The sequence below is a fragment of the Xyrauchen texanus genome, chromosome 45, assembly GCF_025860055.1.
Source record: "Xyrauchen texanus isolate HMW12.3.18 chromosome 45, RBS_HiC_50CHRs, whole genome shotgun sequence".
Lineage (NCBI taxonomy): Eukaryota > Metazoa > Chordata > Actinopteri > Cypriniformes > Catostomidae > Xyrauchen > Xyrauchen texanus.
The window spans coordinates 13,539,851-13,562,142 of record NC_068320.1 but is presented as its reverse complement, the minus strand read 5'-3'; the positions used below and the strand labels follow the sequence as shown (position 1 = coordinate 13,562,142).

Below are 22,292 nucleotides of genomic sequence, written 5' to 3'. Positions count from 1 at the left end.
TTGCTCTTTGACATTTAAGTGTCTTAGAAGACAAGCTTAACATACTGGGATTCCACTTAGACCAGCTTAAACTAGCTAAGACCAGCAAACCTGCTTAGGCTGGTTTAAGCTGTTTCTTTTTTTCAGCAGGCCTTTCTGAAGGACCTAAAGATTTTATTTTTTATTGTATAATGATAACTTATTCTTTAAATCGCCAGCCCTGTGTCTTTCTGTTGTTGTGAGACAGCTCATACACTTGGCCACTGATCTGTGTTCACAGACCATCCACAACTTCATAGAGAACACAAGAGGAAGCCGGATCCACACTGATGAAGAACACATATTACTCTTTATTCTTGCGTGATGGACTGGACTCAATGTGGGACAGTTTAATGCCTTTCTCCTGTAAAGTACACAAAAAAATAAATATAATAATAATAATAATGTTATGTGTCAATTACACAAATTCAGAATAGAGAGTTAGCCAACTATTATAGTTCTGGCAGAATTTATGTGTCCAGAATGAATATGGAGGTGTGGAGTAGGGGGTGTTTTTAGGGGTGGAGTAGGGTGGTACAAAACAACAAATCAGAACCCAACAACCAAGCTTTATCTTTATAGTGGCACCAGTGGGTGCGTGTTTGGCACACACCCTTTATTGATTTGCACAAGAGCAAAAAGAATTACAAGGTAACAGCCAGTCTCATTAATTTGGTTTTAGAGTTGTATAAAGCAGCGGGTGTGCCTGCAGGAAAGGGGAGAATATAACAGTACACAAAATGCAGGATTGCTATAATTATCAAACCAATCAAGTTATAGTTTCTTTGCCATCATTAAATGACACCATGTGCATTGGATCACATTCCACTGCCTGTTGTCCACAGAATGGCTGACTTCAATCCATCTGAGTATTTATCCTACAAACAGAATTAAATGAACCAAAGAGCAAAGAGTATTTAAATTTAACCTTTAAAATATTGGACAATCTGGAATTGAACAACACTTCCCTTCCAACATGTCTGTGGGGCATGTCTCACCTTACCACACATGCGATTAACTTCAGTGAGTCTCACATACACATGTCACATCATAAGGGTCTCAAGCCCTTCAACAATGTGTGCAATCTCATTTATTTTCACAAAAAAAATATCTGATTTTGAGAGCACCACAATTCTGCTTTTTTATTGTAGTTTTTAATTACTATTGTGCTTGCCAGCTTCTGCGACATATTTTTAATACAGAGTGCCTTCCTAAAAGAGAAAGTTATCTTTCACAGGCCTGTTTAGTTTTTTGTGTCCAGTGGTTTTCCTGCTGGCATTGACCTTCACATAATGTGAGTGCATATTATAGAGAGAGAGACAACCAGACATGGAGACATATGAAAGGAAAATATTATAGAAATATACAATATGTAATACAACCCCATTTCCAAAAAAGTTGGGACAGTATAAAAAATGCTAATAAAAGCAAAAAGGTTATTTGTAAATTATATTATTTCTGACGGCTATATTGAAAGCACCACAACTAAACATTATATGATGCTTTACCTTGTGAATTTCATGTTATTTTTATGTACAGTAATTTCAAATCAGATGATTGCAACACACTCCAAAAAAAGTTGAGACGGGGGCAGTTTAAGACTAATAACAATTTGACAAGTTAAAATAACAAGGCCATATGAAACAGGAGATGTTAAACAGGTGAGGCAATCGTGTTATAGTAAATAAGGAGCCTCCAAAAACAGCCTAGATCAAAAGCATGGATCATTCAAGACTTGTCAATTTCCCAACAGATGCTTCAGCAAATAATCCAGCACTTTGAGAAAAATGTTCCCCAAAGACAAATTGGAAGGATTTTGGCCATTTCACCCTCTACAGTGCACAATATGGTTAAAAGATTAAAGGAATCTGGTCAAATCTCGGTGTGTAAAGGGCAAGACAAAAACCACGTCTGAATGCGTGTGATCTCTGATCCCTCAGACATCACCATTTTAAAAAACAGAATTCATCAGTAATGGATATCATGAACATGAGCTTGGGATTACTTTAGTAAACCTTTGTTAGTCAACACCACTCACCGCTGCATCCACAGATGCAAGTTAAGACTTTACTATGAAAAGCAGAAGCCCTACATCAACACTGTCCAGAAGCACTGCCGACTTCTCTGGGTTCGGTCTCATCTTAGATGGAAAGTCCACATTTCAAATTGTTTCTGAAAAACACAGCCATCATGTTCTCCTGTCAAAGAGGAAAAGGACAATCCAAGCTATTATCAGCGTAAGGCCCAAAAGCCAGTGTCTGTATAGGTCAGGGGTGTGTCAGTGCCCATGGCATGGGTAACTCGTACATTTTTGAGGGCACAATTAAAGCAGTACAAATATTGTACAAAAATAAATATGTACAAATATTGGAGCAGCATATACTGCCATCCAGCACCGTCTTTTCAATGGATGTTCCGGCATTTTCAGCAGGGCAACTTCAAACCACTAGCACGGTGCTAGATTGGCCTGCCTGCAGTCCTGAGCATCTCCAACTGATAATGTGTGGCACATTATGAAGTGCTCAATACGGCAATGAAGACCCCAATTGTGAAGCTGAAGTCCTGCATAATGTATGAATGGGGAATATCCACTTTTTAAATGTAACAAACTTGTGTCTTCAGTGTCTAAATGCTTAATAAGTGCTATTAGAAGACATTGTGATGTTTCACAGTAGTAAACACTCGACTATCCCTACTTTTTTGGAGTGTGTTGCAATAATCTTGTTTGAAGTTACTGTACATTTAATAGAAAACAATTAAATTCACAAGGTAAAACATCATAGCATGTTTAGTTGTAGTGCTTTCAATATAGCAAAAGGTGAAGATAAATTTACAAATCACTCCTTTTTGTTTTTACTAGCATTTTTCATACAGTCCCAACTTGTTCAGAATTGGGGTTGTACAAGTGTATTCACCCACTCTACACACAAACTTCAAATAGCCTGAGAGCCTTTACAAGAGCACCAACCTCCTCCTTTGGGGGAGAAGATGCAAGACGCCACTCCTGATTTTTAGTTGTTATTTGAGGTAGAAGGAGGTCAGAAAGCCCTGTTAAACAAACAAAGAGAATGACTCAGTTACACTCATAATCATCAACAATGTGAAATTAATGCAATTAGATGCCAATGTGAGCCATTGAGCCCATATTTTAGGCATTTTTAAATGTTTTAAACATATCTTTTCCCATATTTCCAAAATTGTTTATAAATGAATGATTCCCATAATTCTTGGGGATCCCTGGATGGAGGGTTGTGGAATTGCACACACAGACCTGATGCCAGACACTAGCCTGGTGACTATAATTACACTGAAGATGGAGCAGTCTCAGCATTTAAGCACTTGAATTGTGTGTACGTTTTTCAGAGTTAAAATACTTTCTTCTATCCCAGCTTAAAATGCAGAGACAACTATAAGTAAGCCATAGGTTCATTCATAAGTTTCGAAAACTGTAAAAACTGTTTCTGTTGCGTTATGAAACTTGCTCTGTTTGTTTTGAGTGATCCTCTTAGACCTGCCCCAACAAAGTTACTCAATCAATGGCGTGAGTTGGAGCAGGACTATCTTTTTGTTCTACCAACGGCATACAGAGGGCGTATTCAGAAAGCTGTTTTGACAATATAGTTTATTTTTGCGATTCTGTTTGGTGGTGCTAGTGCCACAGAAAGGACATATTTCAGCTATGAGACAAAGGGCAAAACATATTACAATGTAGACTTTGTCTTCAAAACTTAATATCCTGTTCACGGCAAAGATTTAGTGTCAGATCTAAATAAACATTTGGAAGTATGCTTGCAGGTTTTCTCCACTTTACATTGCATACATAACCAACTCCTGACAAACATGTGTCACTATGTCTTTGGGAAAGGTTTGTCTATCAAATCTTCAAAATGTAATTTAGTATTCACAATCTAATCCACACATAAATGCCAAAATGATTGCGTTGACACGGTAAAGTTAGTTTTAGTTTTGCCAATTGCTTTTGTACTTGGCTTCAAAAATGTACATGAATGTGCTTTGGTGTAACAATAACCTTTTAGACTGTTCTTGATGACATTGAGTCTGATATGTTAACTCACGTAGATGGCATTTGTAATGACGAAATTGCTGGAGTAAGACCACATTTGAGCTAGCCCTGGATAGCCTGTCTATATTTCTAGATGCTCTGCCATAAGAAATGCATGTTAATCTTCTTTTAAATAAGTATGTTGACTGTGTGAATTATTCTTCTCAGTTAAAATACACTTTTGTGTTTCATGACCCTTTAAGTGTCTTTGCTATTTTTCTCATGAACAGACTAATAGCTAGTAAAACACACACACAAAAAAGTAGTCTACAATGGGGCTAAATGCCCCCTGGGATAAAATGCACTTTTGATGTTATTTTTCTCCCAAAACACTAAACAGCAACAAAAACTACCACAGTACTTTCCTAAACACCAGTTTGTCACTTTACACTGCAAAATATTCCTGATCCATGTGATCATTGCGAGCAATGTCTAAAGTTTGATTTTGAGGGAATTTGATCTATTTCATAATTTTTTAAATGTTGCAAATTTATGTAGCTATGAGAATGAGAAAGACCCCAAAAAACAAGTGGGCTCGTTAAATAAAGCGTTAAATTCTTAAGTGGGCCGAATAGATGTTATGAAAAATGTTCAAAGCGGGCTCACATTGACTATTCAAGATAATACTGTACTTGTTCAAAATAACCATGTTAGAAAAGGGTTCAAACATTTTCTGTTAGGGTCTGTGATAATATACATGAATTCAAGTGTGACTTTGGTCATGAGTTTTGAACAGTGCTTGGTATATTACTTTGGAATTAATCCGGTACTGATCACAAATAACATTACTAAAATTGTAATTAGTTACGTCATTTTATACAGTACAGTTTTTAATCTAATCTTAATACTTTTGGATTACCTCTGAACTAATGTTTCTTGAGAAGGATATTCATATACCATTTTGACATAATGCTGCTTCAATTCATTTAAGAAACCTTAATTAATGAAACAAAATATGATCATTGTTAGGGCTGAAGGAAAATTAGCTTTTTTTCTGATTACAAAGTGTATCAAGTTTGAAAAAAATATATTTTATTGATATTGATGGAGCGACATAATTTGTGTGAAAAGAATAATTAATGAAGGATATTTTGATTTAAAAAAACGTTTTTTAAAGGTTGTGAGGGAGCCTTTTACTCCACATTTGGTGTAAAAGGCCCATACACTCAGGGTAAAAGGCCCTTGGGGGACATTTGTCCCTATACACATATATAGTAATAAGACAAAATTTGTCAACTTAGGCAAATAATAATAATAATAAGTTAGCAATGTTTTTTTTTTTTTTTTTTTTTTTTTGAGTAACAAATTAAGATAATACTGTACTTATTCAAAATAACCATGTCAGAAAAGGGTTAAAAAATTTCTGTTAATTTCAGTCACAGTTGGCATTTCATAACATCTATACAATATAATGTGATCAAAGTGTCAATATCATAACTCTCACTCCTCCCAGGCCATAATCAGCTCCAATGCAGTTTAATGGTCACAAAAGTATTTACAATTGATATATCAATTGAAAATGACTGACCTTTCTCTATGGGATCAATTCCATGCCACATATATTTGCAAAAATATAAAGTGTTGCAAAATAAAATAAAGTTTTGCAAAACAAAAAAGTATTGAGCAAACAAAAAAAAACAAAAAAATTTAAAACAAAAATTAAGTATCACAAACGTAAAATAATGTATCGAGAGAAAAAAAGAAAGTTTTGCAAACAAAAATAAAGAATTGCAAAATATAAATAAAATATAGCAAAAACCAAGATGTAATGAATTGCAAAAATCAATGAATGTTGTAAAATAATCTAAAGATCATTTATCCTTTTTTATCTCTGCAACAGATTTTTAGGCAGCAATGATTTTGCCACACATCTTTTTCTTTGCAATGCCTAATAATTATTTTGCAATGCTCCTTTTAATCTGCATTTCCATCACGTGTGAGCTCGTGATACCGTTTTGCCTTTGCGCTTCACTTTTCTCTGCGTTTCACTATATGGCACTGTTTTGACGTGGGGATGGAGTCAGGGGATTGGGGCGTGTACAACGGGCACAGTGATGCCTCTCTGGAAGTTACGTCATTAGCTTGAGACACGGATCAAACATCATGGCTGAGCACACGCGTGCAGGTGGATCTCAGGTATATAAAGTTGATTGTTTAAGGAAACTCATTTTAAAATATTCAATGGGGTATACCCGTCAAGTGAATTTTTAAGACAACGGTTTAATTTTGAAGAAAATGCCTGTACTTTTTGTCAAATTGACAGAAACGTTCTGATCATCTTTTTTTTCCTCGTTTTTCTTCAAATACTTTTTGGGAAAATATGTCTTATTGGTTGGAATCAAAGATTCACTCACTGCCCACTTTTGCTAGGAAACATGTTATGTTTGGAGTGCTGTTGGACGAGAAAAGAAATGAATTTCTTATTAATGTAATGTTGATACTGGGCACATTTTTCATTCATAAGTCCAAATGTATGAAGACGAAACCTTATTTTTCTGTATTTAAAAGAGAATTGATTTGTAATTTCTTTCCAGCGTTGGAATGTACGTAAAGTAAAAAGGCCCAGAAATTGGCTGGAATAATAAGAGACCTTGAGCTCTTAAAAGAGGAATAAAGAGACCCCTTTGTATTTGTATTTTATACATTGAATTTATTTATTTTATTTTAACTGATACGTGCCTTGCTTAATACTCATTTACCTGTACTTACCAATGCCATTGTAGATGTACATTCTGTTTTTTGTTCTGTTCTTGGTGTTCAATAAAAAAAAATTAAAAAAATGATTGTTTCCTTTTATTTAATTAGTATTAAATGTGCTTTAACAGCGTTTGCTTCAGATAAAGAAGTTAGAGATCAGTTAAAGCGGTGGATTTATTAGCCATACTCGCTAACATAGCCAGCATCTGCAGTTTTCCATCCATCCATCCATCTTCAACCGTTTATCCGAAGTCGGGTCGCGGGGGCAGCTGCTCCAGCAGGGGGCCCCAAACTTCCCTATCCCGAGCCACATTAACCAGCTCTGACTGGGCGACCCCGAGGCGTTCCCAGGCCAGTGTGGAGATGTAATCTCTCCACCTAGTCCTGGGTCTTCCCTGAGGCCTCCTCCCAGCTGGACGTGCCTGAAACACCTCCCTAGGGAGGCGGCCAGGGGGCATCCTTACCAGATGCCCAAACCACCTCAACTGACTCCTTTCAACGCAAAGGAGCAGCGGCTCTACTCCGAGCTCCTCACGGATGACTGAGCTCCTCACCCTATCTCTAAGGGAGAAGCCCGCCACCCTTCTGAGGAAGCCCATTTCGGCCGCTTGTACTCGCGACCTAGTTCTTTCGGTCATGACCCAACCTTCATGACCATAGGTGAGGGTAGGAACAAAAATTGACCGGTAGATCGAGAGCTTTGCCTTTCGGCTCAGCTCCCTTTTCGTGACAACGGTGCGATAGAGCGAGTGCAATACCGCCCCTGCTGCCCCGACTCTCCGGCCAACCTCCCGCTCCATTGTCCCCTCACTCGTGAACAAGACCCCGAGGTACTTGAACTCCTTCACTTGGGGCAAAACCTCATTCCCTACCTGGAGTACGCACTCCATCGGTTTCCTGCTGAGAACCACGGCCTCAGATTTAGAGGTGCTAATCCTCATCCCAGCTGCTTCACACTCGACTGCCAAGCGATCCAGTGAGAGCTGAAGGTCACGGACCGATGATGACATGAAGACAACATCATCTGCAAAAAGCAGCGATGAGATCCCCAGCCCACCGAACCGCACACCTTCCCCACCCCGACTACGCCTCGATATCCTGTCCATGAATATCACAAACAGGATTGGTGACAAAGCGCAGCCTTGGCGGAGACCAACCCCACATGGAATGAACTCGACTTTGTGCCGAGGACCCGGACACAGCCCTCGCTTTGGACGTACAGGGATTGGATCGCCCTAAGAAGGGACCCCCCACCCCGTACTCCCGCAGCACCTCCCACAGTCTCTCCCGGGGACCCGGTCATACGCCTTCTCCAGATCCACAAAACACATGTAGACCGGATGGGCATACTCCCAGGCCCCCTCCAGGATCCTTGCGAGAGTAAAGATCTGGTCCGTCGTTCCACGGCCAGGACGAAAACCGCATTGTTCCTCTTCAATCTGAGGTTCGACAATCGGCCGAACCCTCCTCTCCAGCACCTTGGAGTAAACTTTACCAGGGAGGCTGAGAAGTGTGATACCCCTGTAGTTGGCACACACTCTCTGATCCCCCTTTTTGAAGAGGGGAACCACCACACCGTTCTGCCACTCCTTAGGCACTGTCCCAGATTTCCACGCAATGTTGAAGAGGCGTGTCATCCATGACACCCCCTCCACATCCAGAGCTTTCAGCATTTCTGGTCGGATCTCATCAATCCCGGGGCTTTGCCACTGCGGAGTTGTTTGACTACTTCAGTGACCTCCCCCAGGGAAATAGAATCTGATCCCCCATCATCCTCCGGCTCTGCCTCTACCATAGAGGGCGTGTTGGGATTTAGGAGTTCTTCAAAGTGTTCCTTCCACCGCCCAATAACCTCCTCGGTTGAGGTCAACAGCGTCCCATCTTTGCTGTATACAGCTTGAATGGTTCCCCGTTTCCCCTCCTAAGGTGGCGGACGGTTTTCCAGAAGCACTTTGGTGCGGACCGAAAGTCCTTCTCCATGGCTTCTCCGAACTTTTCCCACACCCACTGCTTTGCCTCCCTCACGGCCGAGGCCGCAGCCCTTCGGGCCTGTCGGTACCTTGCAACTGCCTCCGGAGACCTCCGGGACAACAAATCCCGGAAGGCCTCTTTCTTCAGTCGGACGGCTTCCCTGACCACCAGTGTCCACCACGGTGTTCGAGGGTTACCACCCCTTGCGGCACCTAAAACCTTGAGGCCGCAGCTCTCCACCGCGGCTTCGGCAATGGAAGCTTTGAACATTGCCCACTCCGGTTCAATGTCCCCAACCTCCGCAGGGATGCCTGAAAAGCTCCACCGGAGGTGTGAGTTGAAGATCTCGCGGACAGGGACCTCCTCCAAATGTTCCCAGTTCACCCGCACTACTCGCTTGGGCTTCCCAGGTCTGTCCAGAGTCTTTCCCCACCCCCTGATCCAACTTACCACCAGATGGTGATCGGTTGACAGCTCTGCCCCTCTCTTTACCCGAGTGTCCAAAACATATGGCCTCAGATCCGACGACACGATTACAAAATCGATCATCGACCTTCGGCCTAGGGTGCTCTGGTACCACGTACACTTATGAGCATCCTTATGTTCGAACATGGTGTTTGTTATAGATAATCCATGACTAGCACAGAAATCCAATAACAAACATCCACTTGAGTTCAGATCAGGGAGGCCGTTCCTCCCAATCACGCCTTTCCAGGTGTCCCTGTCATTTCCCACGTGTGCGTTGAAGTCACCCAGCATCACTATGGAGTCCCCTACTGGGGCCCTATTCAGGACTCCATTCAGGGTCTCCAAGAAGGCCGAATACTCTGAACTGCTGTTCGGTGCATATGCACAGACAACAGTCAGTTTTCCCCCCCACAACCCGTAGGCGTAGGGAGGCGACCCTCCGTCCACCGGGATAAACTCCAACGTAGTGGCGCTCAGCCGGGGACTCGTGAGTATCCCCACACCCGCCCGTCGCCTCATACCCTGGGAAACTCCAGAGAAGAATAGAGTCCATCCCCTATCCAGGAGTACGGATCCAGAGCCAAAACTGTGCGTCGATGTAAGCCCCACCAGATCCAACTGGTAACGCTCCACCTCCCTCACTAGTTCCGGCTCCTTCCCCCCCAGTGAGGTGACATTCCACGTCCCCAGAGCAAGCCTTTGCTGCCCGGGTCTGGTCCGTCGAGGCCCACGGCCTTCACTGCCGCCCATATGGCAGCGCACCCGACTCCTGCGGTTCCTCCAATGGGTGGTGGGCCCAAGGGATGTAGAGGGGGGTTCCACGTTGCTTCTTCGGGCTGTGCCCGGCCGGGCTCCGTGACAAGCCCGGCCACCAGGCGCTCGCCGACGAGCCCTCCATCTGGGCCTGGCTCCAGACAGGGGCCCCGGGCTTCCTCCGGGCAGGGTAACTCCTCCTCTTGCCATTTTATCCATGAGTCATTTTGAACCATTCTTAGTCTGGCCCCTCACCTGAGACCACTTTGCCTTGGGAGACCCTACCAGGAGCACATGGCTCCAGACAACACAACCCTCAGGATCATAAGGGCACACAAACCTCTCCACCACGATAAGGTGCTGGTTCCCGGAGAGGCTATTGGACTATTGATTGATTCTTATGTTTACTTTATAGATTATAATTGTCTATACCATAGTATGTTGTCTTCTAAAAAAATGTAAACTCCATATTTAAAAATATATAAATAGATGTTACATTATCACTGTTAAAGGAGACAATAAATAGATTAGGCTACAAATAAAAAGTTAAACGATCGTAACAAATAAGCATCCCAGGAAACGATCTACAAACAATAAAAGAACATCACTTATAATGTTAATTGTGCAAAAGCAAAACAAATTTAACAGATTCATTCTTAAGAGTAGGTGCTGATAACCTGGTTATATTCTGCTCTACTCGAGGCAGAGAAACAGCAGGAGAAAGCTGTTGCTGCTGCTGCTGACCCTGAGCTGCCTGAATATGACCGAAGCTTTGAGTCAGAACACTAATAAGATTCGTCACGACATCTGGATATTCTCTCTGCTAAATGTGACATGGCAAATCATTACATGAGTTCACCTAAATACACGTACATTTACTGTGAGCATTATAAGAACTTAAGTAGCTTGTGAACAGGTTCGTTGAGCAATGGAGGAGTCAGGAGACAGCGAAGCAGGTTTGAAATCAGCACTTTAATTTCTTTCACGAACATACGACGGTCACCGCCGTAGAAATGTAAACATAAACAAAACAATATCACACTCAGTCTGTGGAGCTTTCTGAATCCACTCTCTCTCTCCCTCTCGACACTTGGCGTCCCTTTAAATGTATTTCTCCGTATCACTACAACAAGACACAGGTGTTAGAGATAATTACAAACCAGGTGACAAGCCTTACCGCGCTCTCTCTCCCGCAGACCGACACACGACCATGCCCCCCAAGCCACATAGCTGTATAACGCAGGGTTAAGATTATAGGGGATGTGAACATTTTATATTTCAAAACTTTATTTTTAAAGACAGAACACATGCACGTTTGTTACGATCGTTTAACTTTTTATTTGTCATCTATTTATTGTCTCCTTTAACAGTGATAATGTTACATCTAAATATGGAGTTTACATTTTTTTAGAAGACAACATACTATGGTATAGACAATTATAATCTATAAAATAAACATAAGAATCAATCAATAGTACAATCAATTGAGAGAGAAAAAACTGCAGATGCTGGCTATGTTAGCGAGTATGGCTAATAAATCCACCGCTTTAACTGATCTCTAACTGCTTTATCTGAAGCAAACGCTGTTAAAACACATTTAATGCTAATTAAATAAAAGGAAACAATCAACTTTATATACCTGAGATCCACCTGCACGCGTGTGCTCAGCCATGATGATTGAGCCGTGTCTCAAGCTAATGACGTAACTTCCAGAGAGGCATCACCGAGCCCGTTGTACACGCCAACGTCAAAACAGAGCCATAAAGTGAAACGCAGAGAAAAGTGAAGCGCAAAGGCAAAACGGTATCACGAGCTCACACGTGATGGAAATGTAGATTAAAAGGAGCATTGCAAAATAATTATTAGGCATTGCAAAGAAAAAGATGTGTGGCAAAATCATTGCTGCCTAAAAATCTGTTGCAGAGATAAAAAAAAGGATAAAAGATCTTTAGATTATTTTACAACAGTCATTGATTTTTGCAATTAATTACATCTTGGTTTTTGCTATATTTTATTTATATTTTGCAATTCTTTATTTTTGTTTGCAAAACTTTCTTTTTTTCTCTCGATACTTTATTTTAGGTTTGTGATACTTAATTTTTGTTTTAAATTGATTTTTTTTTGTTTGTTTGCTCAATACTTTTTTTGTTTTGCAAATCTTTGTTTTATTTTGCAATACTTTATATTTTTGCAAATATATGTGGCATGGAATTGATTCTATATTTCTCCCCTGTTCCCTGTTTATCTGAGACCTGCGTCCATTCTTGCTTAGGTTAAGTCCACTTGGTGCAACCCATCCATACCACGCCCCCTGAGCGTCCCATGTGCCTTTCACGCGACGAGTTGCCTGTAAAGGTTGCCACCACAGCGCATCTGGTTTGTGTTGTCCAGTGGGACAGATTTGTAAGGGTGAGGATGGGGTTCAAAGTAAGCATTTCATAACGATTACTTTGCCCTTTTGTGTGGCTTCTTACTGAAATAACATAATTGAATAAAGATGTAACTGGCTTTTAAATATATTTAATAATTAATCAAACCCGAAGGATTCCAGTTTTTAAGAATGATAAGTAATAAAGTTGGAGTGACAATAATCTCTTTATACGCATTTACAGGTTGATGTTCGATTTATGACCACGCGATGGCGGCAAATGTAAGTGAATTGAGTCCGGGTAAACGGATGTGCAAACCAGTCGTTGAATATATAACAGTTTAACAAATAGAGGCGATTTTTTTGTGTGCATTCAGTTAAATAAATAACAAAGACTTGGGAAGCAAAGACGACAACTTCAAGAAGATCCATCTTTTAACTTGTCTTATGTCTAAATTTATTGACACCTGCCTGGCACAGATGCTTATACTAACGATGACCACTAGATGTCAGTAGTACCAAATAAAATAGCTAAAGTAATGGTTCACCCAAAAATGAAAATTCTCTCATCATTTGCTCACCCTCATGCCATCCCAGATGTGTAGGACTTTCTTTCTTCTGCAGAACACAAACAAAGATTTTTAGAAGAAAATCTCAGCTCTGTTTGTCGATCCTATAAATTACTTATATTACTGTAACTAATTACTTTGTAATCAGGTGACACCCAACACTGCTAATTAATTATAGTAAGATGTAACATGTGTAACAAAGACACTGCAAAGTGTTACCAAAAATGTTTTTTAAGCTAAGTTTGTATAGGCCTATTTCATTGTGGGGTGGTGAAGAAAGTGCACAAAGGCATCAGTGTTTGATTTAATCACAAATATACACTGGCGGCTAAAAGTTTGGAATAATGCACAGATTGTGCTCTTATGGAAAGAAATTGGTACTTTTATTCACCAAAAAAAGTGGCAGTCAGCTGATCACAATGTATAGTCAGGACATTACTAACATGAACAATTACTATTACAATTTGAAAAAAAAATTCAGAACTTCTTAAACTACTTCAAAGATTTCTCATCAAAAAATCCTCCATGTGCAGCAATGACAGCTTTACAGATCCTTGGCATTCTAGCTGTCAGTTTGTCCAGATTCTCAGGTGACCTTTCACCCCACAGGTGACATTTCACCCCACACTTCCTGTAGCCCTTGCTATATATGTGTCTGTCTTGTCGGGCACTTCTCAAGCACCTTAAAGTCTAGCTGATCCCCCAAAAGCTCAATGGGGTTAAGATCCATAACACTCGTTTCCAATTATCTGTTGTCCAATGTCTGTGTTTCTTTGCCCACCGAACCGTTTCTTTTTGTTTTTCTATTTCAAAAATTGGCTTTTTCTTTGCAATTTTTCCCATAAGGCCTCCTGAGTCTTCTCTTTACTGTTGTACATGAAACTGGTGTCGAGCGGGTAGAATTCAATGAAGCTGTCAGCTGAGGACATGTGTAGCGTCTATTTCTCAAATTAGAGACTCTGATGTACTTATCCTCTTGTTTAGTTGTACATCTGGCCTTCCACATCTCTTTCTGTCCTTGTTAGAGCCAGTTGTGCTTTGTCTTTGAAGGCTGTAGTGTACACCTTTGTATGAAATCTCCAGTTTTTTGGCAATTTAAGCATTGTATAGCCTTCATTCCTCAAAACAATGATTGACTGATGAGTTTCTAGAGCTAACATTGACCTTAAGACATGACAGTCTATTGCATACTGTGGCAGCTCAAAAACAAACACAAAGACAATGTTAAGCTTTATTTAACGAACCAAATAGCTTTCAACGGTGTTTGATATAATGGCAAAGTGATTTTCTAGTACAAAATGAGCAATTTAGCAAGATTACTCATGGATAAGATGTTGCAGTGATGGCTGCTGGAAATGGGGCCTGTCTAGATTTGATCAAAAATTAATTCTTTCAAATAGTGATGATGCTGTTTTTTACATCAGTAATGACCCAACTATACATTGTGATCAACTGAATGCCACTTTGGTCAAGTAAAGCACCAATTTCCTTCAGAAACAGCTAAATCTGTACATAATTCCAAACTTTTGGCCACCGGTGTATGTAATATGAAGATTAAAGTAGCCTACCACCGTCTCGTCTGGGTTAACACACACTCATCAACTAAAGTTCAAAAACAAGCTTTCTAAAATAGCAGTGCATAAACGCACCTGCTCCAAACCAATGAATAGTCATTGAATCATCAACCTTAAATCGATCACACACAAAAAACAACTTTACAATGTAGTTTTAACAGCTAACAAATTGAAATATAATCCTGCATGTCAAACTCGGTCTTATAAAAGAAAACAAACGGCTTTGTACAAGTTTTTGTTTTGTTTTATTATTTTACAGCAGATCTCCAGAGTTGTAAGACAGGCAGAGGTGTTTCAATAGAAGTTTGGACTCCCAGATGTCATATTAATTATTACTCTGGGGAATGACTGGAACCTTCCCCGAACCTAGAGTTTTATGAAAGAAAGAAGGGCTTACAAAACACTAATTGGACTCTGCAAATGCACTGACAGAGCATGGTGGATATGTTTCAGAGAGTCCCAGCCCGAGTGAATAGAACCCACGCTTCTTTTCAAAACGCCCTTGCTGCGCTAAAAAAGGGATAGGGAGAGAAAAGAAAGTTGGAGGGGGCTGGGTGCTTGAATGCTGGCCTGATCTTGAATGCCTCATCCAACTAAGAGAAATAACACAATGTATGGCTCCCTCCTTGTCACTCCACTTGCATTGCACACATACACGCACAAAACTGGCGCAGGCAAAGTCATTCAGACAAACTTGGTTGTTTTCTACTCGTCGCGAAAGCACTGTTCCATTACCATCCTCTATGAAAGAAACGAAATTAATCGAGAGAGATACTGTGTCACGTCGTCTAGTGTAAAAACAGACTGAATATGGTGTAACGAATCACGCGCAGAAGCTTTTCTTAAAGCGCGCGGCGCGCCAACAAAATAAACCATCCGTTCCGCTTCACCAACTGTGATGATTTCCAATAATGAGAGCCCAAATTCGTCTTGGCTGGACAAAGATTCCTTATATCGAGCAATATCTATGGCTGTAACGTGTTAACAATATAACTGAGGCCAGACAGCAGTTATCAAACTAAAAAACAACCGTCTTTGTGTCTCCAGAGTGACAAGTGTTTCGCTGCTGTACTGAGTGAACTCAAGACTCATCTACACCTGTGTAGAAAACAATGAAAGGATGCAAAGTGCTGCTTGTTAATGGGGTCATTCCCCTCTGTCCATGTTATTCAACTGTTTTGCAGCACATCTCCGAGATGTCTGTTTAAGAGCGTTTAATCTGGAAAGCGCCCCATTCTAATTAACATCTGTTAAATATCTTAAAAAGATCAGATGTGCAAATATTCAAAATCCTAAACGTCTCAAAATCCGAGATATTGATATAGCCTACGTTTTATAACGTATTGCAGATGAGCAAACAACGTAAAAAAAATAGGTCTTCCAGACGCATTAAGTTTGATTAAAGTTTCATTTATTTGCTATTTAGCTTTAAATAAGGTTCAATGTTACCGTTAACATAATTTCATTTCTCATTTATTTTCTGTGTTTTTTAAATACCTAATCTGCTCAAATGTTTATGTAAAGTGCCCGCGAGGCACATTGAAATGTGCCGTTATGTTTTACGAAATCACGTGATGCCTTCAGTGTGGCCCAGTTCGAAGTGTGTGTGCGTGTGTGTGTGTGTGTTGGGGGTGGGGGTGGGGGGTGTTAGAGACTTTTAAAGTTACAAACTGGTAATTACAAGAGTATTATGCTATAAATGTGGTTTATGAGGACATTTATAGTAGTAAACTGTGTTTTATTGAAGATGTAAAAATGCAGAAAGTATTTTGTGAGGGTTAGGTTTAGGGGATAGAATCTATAGTTCGTATAGTATAAAAATATATATGTCTATGGAGAGTCCTCATAATAAACATGTGTGTGTGCGTGTGTGTGCGCGCGTGTGTGAGTGTGTGTGTGTGCGTGTGCGTGTGTGTGTGTGTTTTGTTCTTCGAGAAACACTTGTCATAACCGAAAAACACCTCTAGTCATTCTTTACGAGAAGTTGTTTACTCAGCGGCAGGAGCGGCACGCGCCCGGCGTACGCAACGCAACCGCATCCCAGCGCGAGAGGGGGCGTGGTCAGGGGGAGCGGACTTCGGGCAGCCGGTGTATTGAAAAGGCCGTGCTGTTTCCATCTTCCAACTCAGAGGCTGGAGTCCAGAGCACCATTGCCCATTCAAAACGGCAAGAGCGAGAGCATAAAGCCACACGTGAACGCCACGAGCAAGACGCACGGCCGCTGGGCAGTCCAAAGAAAACTTGTGTGTGGTGGTGTACACTTTTATTTCTCTTTAGGGACATGAACATCACTGCCAAGATGGAAATAAGCGTTAACCAGCAGCAGTACATGCCACCTGCCTGCTTTTTCGCCAACGCTTCCCAGAGCATCCAGCTCAGTCCAACCGATAGCCAGTGCAGCAATAAATCCGCGTCCAAGCAGACGAAGAGGCAGCGCTCATCCTCTCCAGAGCTGCTCCGCTGCAAGAGGAGGCTTAACTTCACGGGTTTCGGGTACAGCTTGCCCCAGCAGCAGCCGCACGCTGTGGCCCGGCGCAACGAGCGAGAACGTAACCGGGTGAAACTAGTGAACAACGGCTTTGCAACTCTGCGCGAACACGTTCCTAACGGCGCCGCGAACAAGAAGATGAGCAAAGTGGAGACGCTGCGCTCGGCCGTGGAGTACATTCGTGCGCTCCAGCAGCTCCTGGATGAGCATGATGCGGTGAGCGCGGCGTTCCAGTCTGGCGTCCTGTCACCCACCATCTCCCAGAACTACTCTAATGACATGAACTCTATGGCTGGTTCGCCAGTGTCCTCTTACTCGTCGGATGAGGGTTCCTACGACCCACTGAGTCCAGAAGAACAAGAGCTACTGGACTTCACCAACTGGTTTTGAAAAGCAGTGAAAGGTGCGTCTTCATTACTGTGTGAATATCATCATTATTGATTTTTTGGATTGTTGTTCATGCATGTGTAATAATCTGATCTTTATTGCCTTTTCTCTTTCTAGGAAACGTAAAAATCGCAGCACTCGCTTGGGAGGCACTCGGATGACCCCGTCGTCCAAGAACACAAAGCACTGCGTTTGCGCTGCAGTCCGGTTCGGACAGCCTCGTATCCACACCCAGTGAGGGCCCATATAAGTTGGAAAACCGACAGCCACAGGCCCCGAGTGCAGTCATAGAGCCAGAGCCAAAGGACTTAAAGGGAAGAGGGCACACCTCAGCATGGGACGTCCGGTCCTTCCAGCGCATTCGCCCAAGAAATCCATTCTAAAAAAAGACTTTCCACGATATTGTGGCATATATAACAACAACAGTAAATGTTGTCCTTAACCTATGCTTAAGCTAATCAAAGAAGGTTTGCCCTGTTAGACCCCTTTCACGTGTAACTCTAATATGCTTCCAACGTGGCGAATTTATTATTATATATTTTTATATATTAAGCTATTTTTGTATGTAAGAGAATTAAAGATGTTTTTGTACACACTCATTTTAATAATGTAAATATTTTTGACCTACAGCCTGAGGTAAAATGCTCATTACCACTCGCTTATTCAGACTTATCAGATGCATCGCAATTCCCTTTACGGTTGTGGAGGTTATAGAGAAGTGTATACTACTCAAGAGTTTAAATTACAACACCAACGTGTCTTATTTAATAGGAATAACAATTGCATTTGTGAAATGACTTGGAGTTCATATATGTACATATAGTTCATATAGTGATCAAAGTTATGCAGCTATTGTCCAAACGGAGCACAATGGATGTGTTTGTGTCTCCTTACTGCCTGTTCAACTTTGCCTTTACAATGCTGAGGTTTGCATATCTCAGAAAATAAGAAAAATGCCTTATCTCCATATTGTCTATACTTAAGTCTCAAAATAAAAGTTTCTAAAACATTTCTATTGTCTTGAGTTTGGTTTGTGTATTGGGGCATATTCTTTTGCTGGTTTTACATTATACATAATGCTTCGAGATTTGTAGATTTTCGTTTGACACTTTGTTTTTATGAATACAATTGATAAGCCTGCTTCACCTCGTCAGTCTGCCTGTTGTCGGGCAGGAGGGGACGTGACCAGCATACTGGACAGACTGCTCTCATAATGAATGCCAATTTAGTGAACACACCACATTTGGAAAATACCCATATTCTTGTTAAAAACAAAACGCTCTGCCAGAGAGAAAGAGAGAGAGAGAGAGAGAGAGAGAGAGAGAGAGAGAGAGAGAGAGAGAGAGAGAGAGAGAGAGAGAGAGAGATGACATAAAATGATAAAGTAATCATTTTGCTTTTCTTTGTAGATTAATTAGTTTTTTCTTCTCTCGTTTAGCCCAACCAGAAGATTTTTGTCACTGAATTCATATTGCCAAAACAAGGGGAAAAAAGGAAGATAAGATTTTATTAAAGTGTCAAATACAGCCTATGCATAAGACACTCAAAGTGTACACATTGGTTCCGTTCTGCATAATAATAATAATGTCAATTGGACAATAAAAGGCAACCTAAAGACTCAAGAAGAGTCTTGTAGAAAGCCACCAGCCAAAATTCTGAGTTCAATATAATAATAGCCTAATTATAATAATAATAATTATTATTATTAATCTTATTATTATTATTATTATGGCAACACTTTACAATAAGGTTCAATTTGTTAACATTAGTCAATGCGTCAATGAACGATATATTTTTAATAGCATTTAATCATCTTTGTTAAGGTTAGTTTATAAAAATAAAATTGTTCATTGTTAGTTCAAGTAAGTTCATTAACTAGCTAATACAACTTTAGATTTTAAAAATGTATTACTATATGTTAAAATGAACAAAAAGCTCAATAAATGCTGTAAATGTGTTGTTTATTGTTAGTTCATGTTAAATAAAGTTGCTAACTAATGTTAGGATATTCAACCTTACTGTAAAGTGTTATCTTTAATTAATTATAATCTATATAATTATTAAGACGTAGTTGCCTAGGCTGGTTGTAGTAGTATAAAAATTTTTTCTTTATAAAAGAAAAAGTTATAGATTTTTTCTTCCCATCATTCATCCTAAATATGCCTTTTAGGACAAACCTGGGGTAAAAAATAAGCACAGGACTGTTGACAGCGCAACAGTCCTGTGGTTTGACAGGTAGACAGGAGTGTGTGTGCGCGAGGCGGGCGCGTGCCTGCTGCAATGAATTAAATGCGTGTGTGTGGTGCTCGAGTGGAGTCGCCTGAATGCGCGTGTGCCTTTCTGACAGCAGCGTGTGACACGCACTCAACAACTGCCCCTTTAAAAACACAGCGTCTGAAGTGAGTGCTGCTGCATACAAGAGGCAGGTGTCGAAAAAAGTATCGCGCGGGCATTGTCCAGAGAAAGACGAAAGAGGAGCTCAGCTTATCAGTTGTCAAAAGTTTTACTTTTACTTGTTTGGAGACTGTCATTGCTAGCTTAAAGTTTAGGTGGATGACGTTAAACTAGAGCGACCAGGTAACTCACTGTGACCCAACATCTATGACATGTTAAACTACCATACAAATTGGAACAGTTTGAACTGTCGACTAGATGGAGAAATCCATTTTTGCGCTTATCCATCAGACATTTGCGCGCAATTGACCAAGCACCGTCTTATTGTAATGTACTGCACTCATTTGTCAGTTACATTTCAATAGCTGGAGCTGCATATTTATCTGCTGTGAAATTAATTTTGCAAAGAGAGGCGACGCTTGGTTTTGACCGGGATAAAGCCTAGAACAATGAATGAATCAGGGTCTCCGATTTAATTCAAGCCTGAGGTGGATTAAGCACATTTTCCACTTGATTTCTTGGCATCTTGTGTCTGCCAGAGAAAGATTACTTTACAAAATGTAATATCACATGTTTACAGATGGGTTTTCATTGTGTGGGTTCCCCTACAATAAGTTTGGTCAAGCATCTTGCTCAGCCAATTTATTGTTGTTTAATCAAGTGACAGTGTAGACAAGGTTTATGGTTGTTGGCTTACCAAAGATACTGATAACTTCTACATTTATATGGGCTTTTCACAAATAAACATGGGCAGCAATGGACATTTTAACACAGGATCAGACTGAACTTTACGCAGTCACACAGGCTTTGCTCTGTCAATACAGGAAATTCAAGAGTCCAATTCTCCTAAAGGAATATTCCAGGTTGAAACAAGTTAAGCTCAATCGACAGCATTTGTGGCACAATATTGTTTACCACAAAAATTCATTTGGACTTGCCCCTCCTTTAAAAAAAGAAGAAAAAATCTGGGTTCAAGTGAAGCACTTACAATGGAAGTGAATGGGGCTAATCTGTAAACGTTAAAAAACTAACTATTTCAAAAGTGTAGACGCAAGACTTAACCAATATGCGTGTTAACATGATTTTAGTGTGATAAACTCACTTACAAACTTTTTCTGTGTAAAGTTATAGCCAATTGTACAACTTCATTGCCATAATGAAACAAACTCCTCAACCCAGATCACTTGTCAACAAACCCCTTAAACGACAAATAAAAATTATGATTTAAACAACTTTACAACTCAAATAATGCACGAGTTTTATCAGAAGAATTAATGTAAGTGCTTTTATAATATTATAAGCTTCACATTTCTGCCTTTAAACCCTCCAAACATTGGCCTTATTCACTTCCATTGTAAATTCCTCACTGTCAGCAAAAGAAAAAGAGGGAGTTGAACTTTTTGTGGTAATCAATATTATGCCACAAATGCTGTCGACTGAGCTTAACTTGTATTGAACCCAGAATATTCCTTTAATCTGAACTGTGTCCAAGAGAACGGCAGCAAGCAATGCAGTTGGCTTAACGTGAGTCTTCGTGTGTGTAGTTGTGTTCACAACCTATTTTGTGCCCATCCGCGTGTCCATCCCTTTGTGGCAGAATGTTGCCTGCTCATTATGCCATGCCTGAATAGAGCAGGGGCAGCAGCCTGTAACACACACTGATTAGTGATCTGGGTCCCTCTGATGTGCGCTCTGTTGAAATTCATGGGGACTTCTTGTTATCGCTCCTCTTCAGCTTCCTTTTCATTCTCTTTGTGAAAGTGCTGCCATCCCTGCCTCTCAACTTCTTCAACAGACTTTGTAAATGCTAAAGATGCAGCCTGTTAGACTGCACTCACTTCCTCATAAGTGCCCAGAGAGCTTTTCATGACTGTCCAATCACCTAGCTGAGGACTGTAGCCATTTCTTTAGGCTAAATGAGACTGGTTGGTCTGTTTTTCTCCCTACCTCGATCCTTTTCTACAGCCCCCACCCCACCCCCCCGCGGTTCCTTTTTTTTATACAAATGCACACTTTTGTTATGTCTGAATGTGACAATGCTCTCTATGCTTTCTGTTCCCTTCCCCCTGCTGAGTCCTGCAGAGTTTTGTGGGCAGAGGGCAATTATTGTCATTTATGGTAGGATGTTTGTTTACCATGCAGCTCACCAAATTGGGAATAACATTTAATAAAGACATTAGTCCAGAGGTTTAACTATATTACGGAATACTATCAAGTTTGATTTTATTATTTGCATCTAGTATTGTTTTCCCCTGCTTTCCATGATGCTACTAGACCAGACTTATGTAGTTGCAACCCACCAATCAAGTACCACTGATTTACAGCCTACACGAAAAACTGAGCAGCGTGAGTGAAGAGCAAACAGTATTTCAGTACCACAGACAGCACTCCTCTCCACTCTATTAATGTTTAGCTGTTACAGCTTCGGCCACTGCTGCATCTTTGTGCTGTAAATCTCACTATTATTTCATAAAATAGGCTGGATGTGTAGCTCCTCCTCGCTGGATGTCTAGCGAGGGTGAGCTAGACATAAGCTCCACCC

The 22,292-nt window shown here is 40.7% G+C and overlaps 1 protein-coding gene across 1 annotated transcript; it reads left to right on the top strand.

Annotated features, from left to right (window-relative positions):
• The first annotated feature begins 16,627 nt into the window (after positions 1–16,627).
• LOC127637744 (achaete-scute homolog 1a-like) lies at positions 16,628–18,305 on the top strand. The gene is made up of 2 exons (XM_052118993.1): positions 16,628–17,372; positions 17,474–18,305. The coding sequence occupies exon 1, from the start codon at positions 16,763–16,765 to the stop codon at positions 17,357–17,359; it is 597 nt and encodes a 198-aa protein (XP_051974953.1). The 5' UTR covers positions 16,628–16,762; the 3' UTR covers positions 17,360–17,372; positions 17,474–18,305.
• The last annotated feature ends 3,987 nt before the right edge of the window (positions 18,306–22,292 follow it).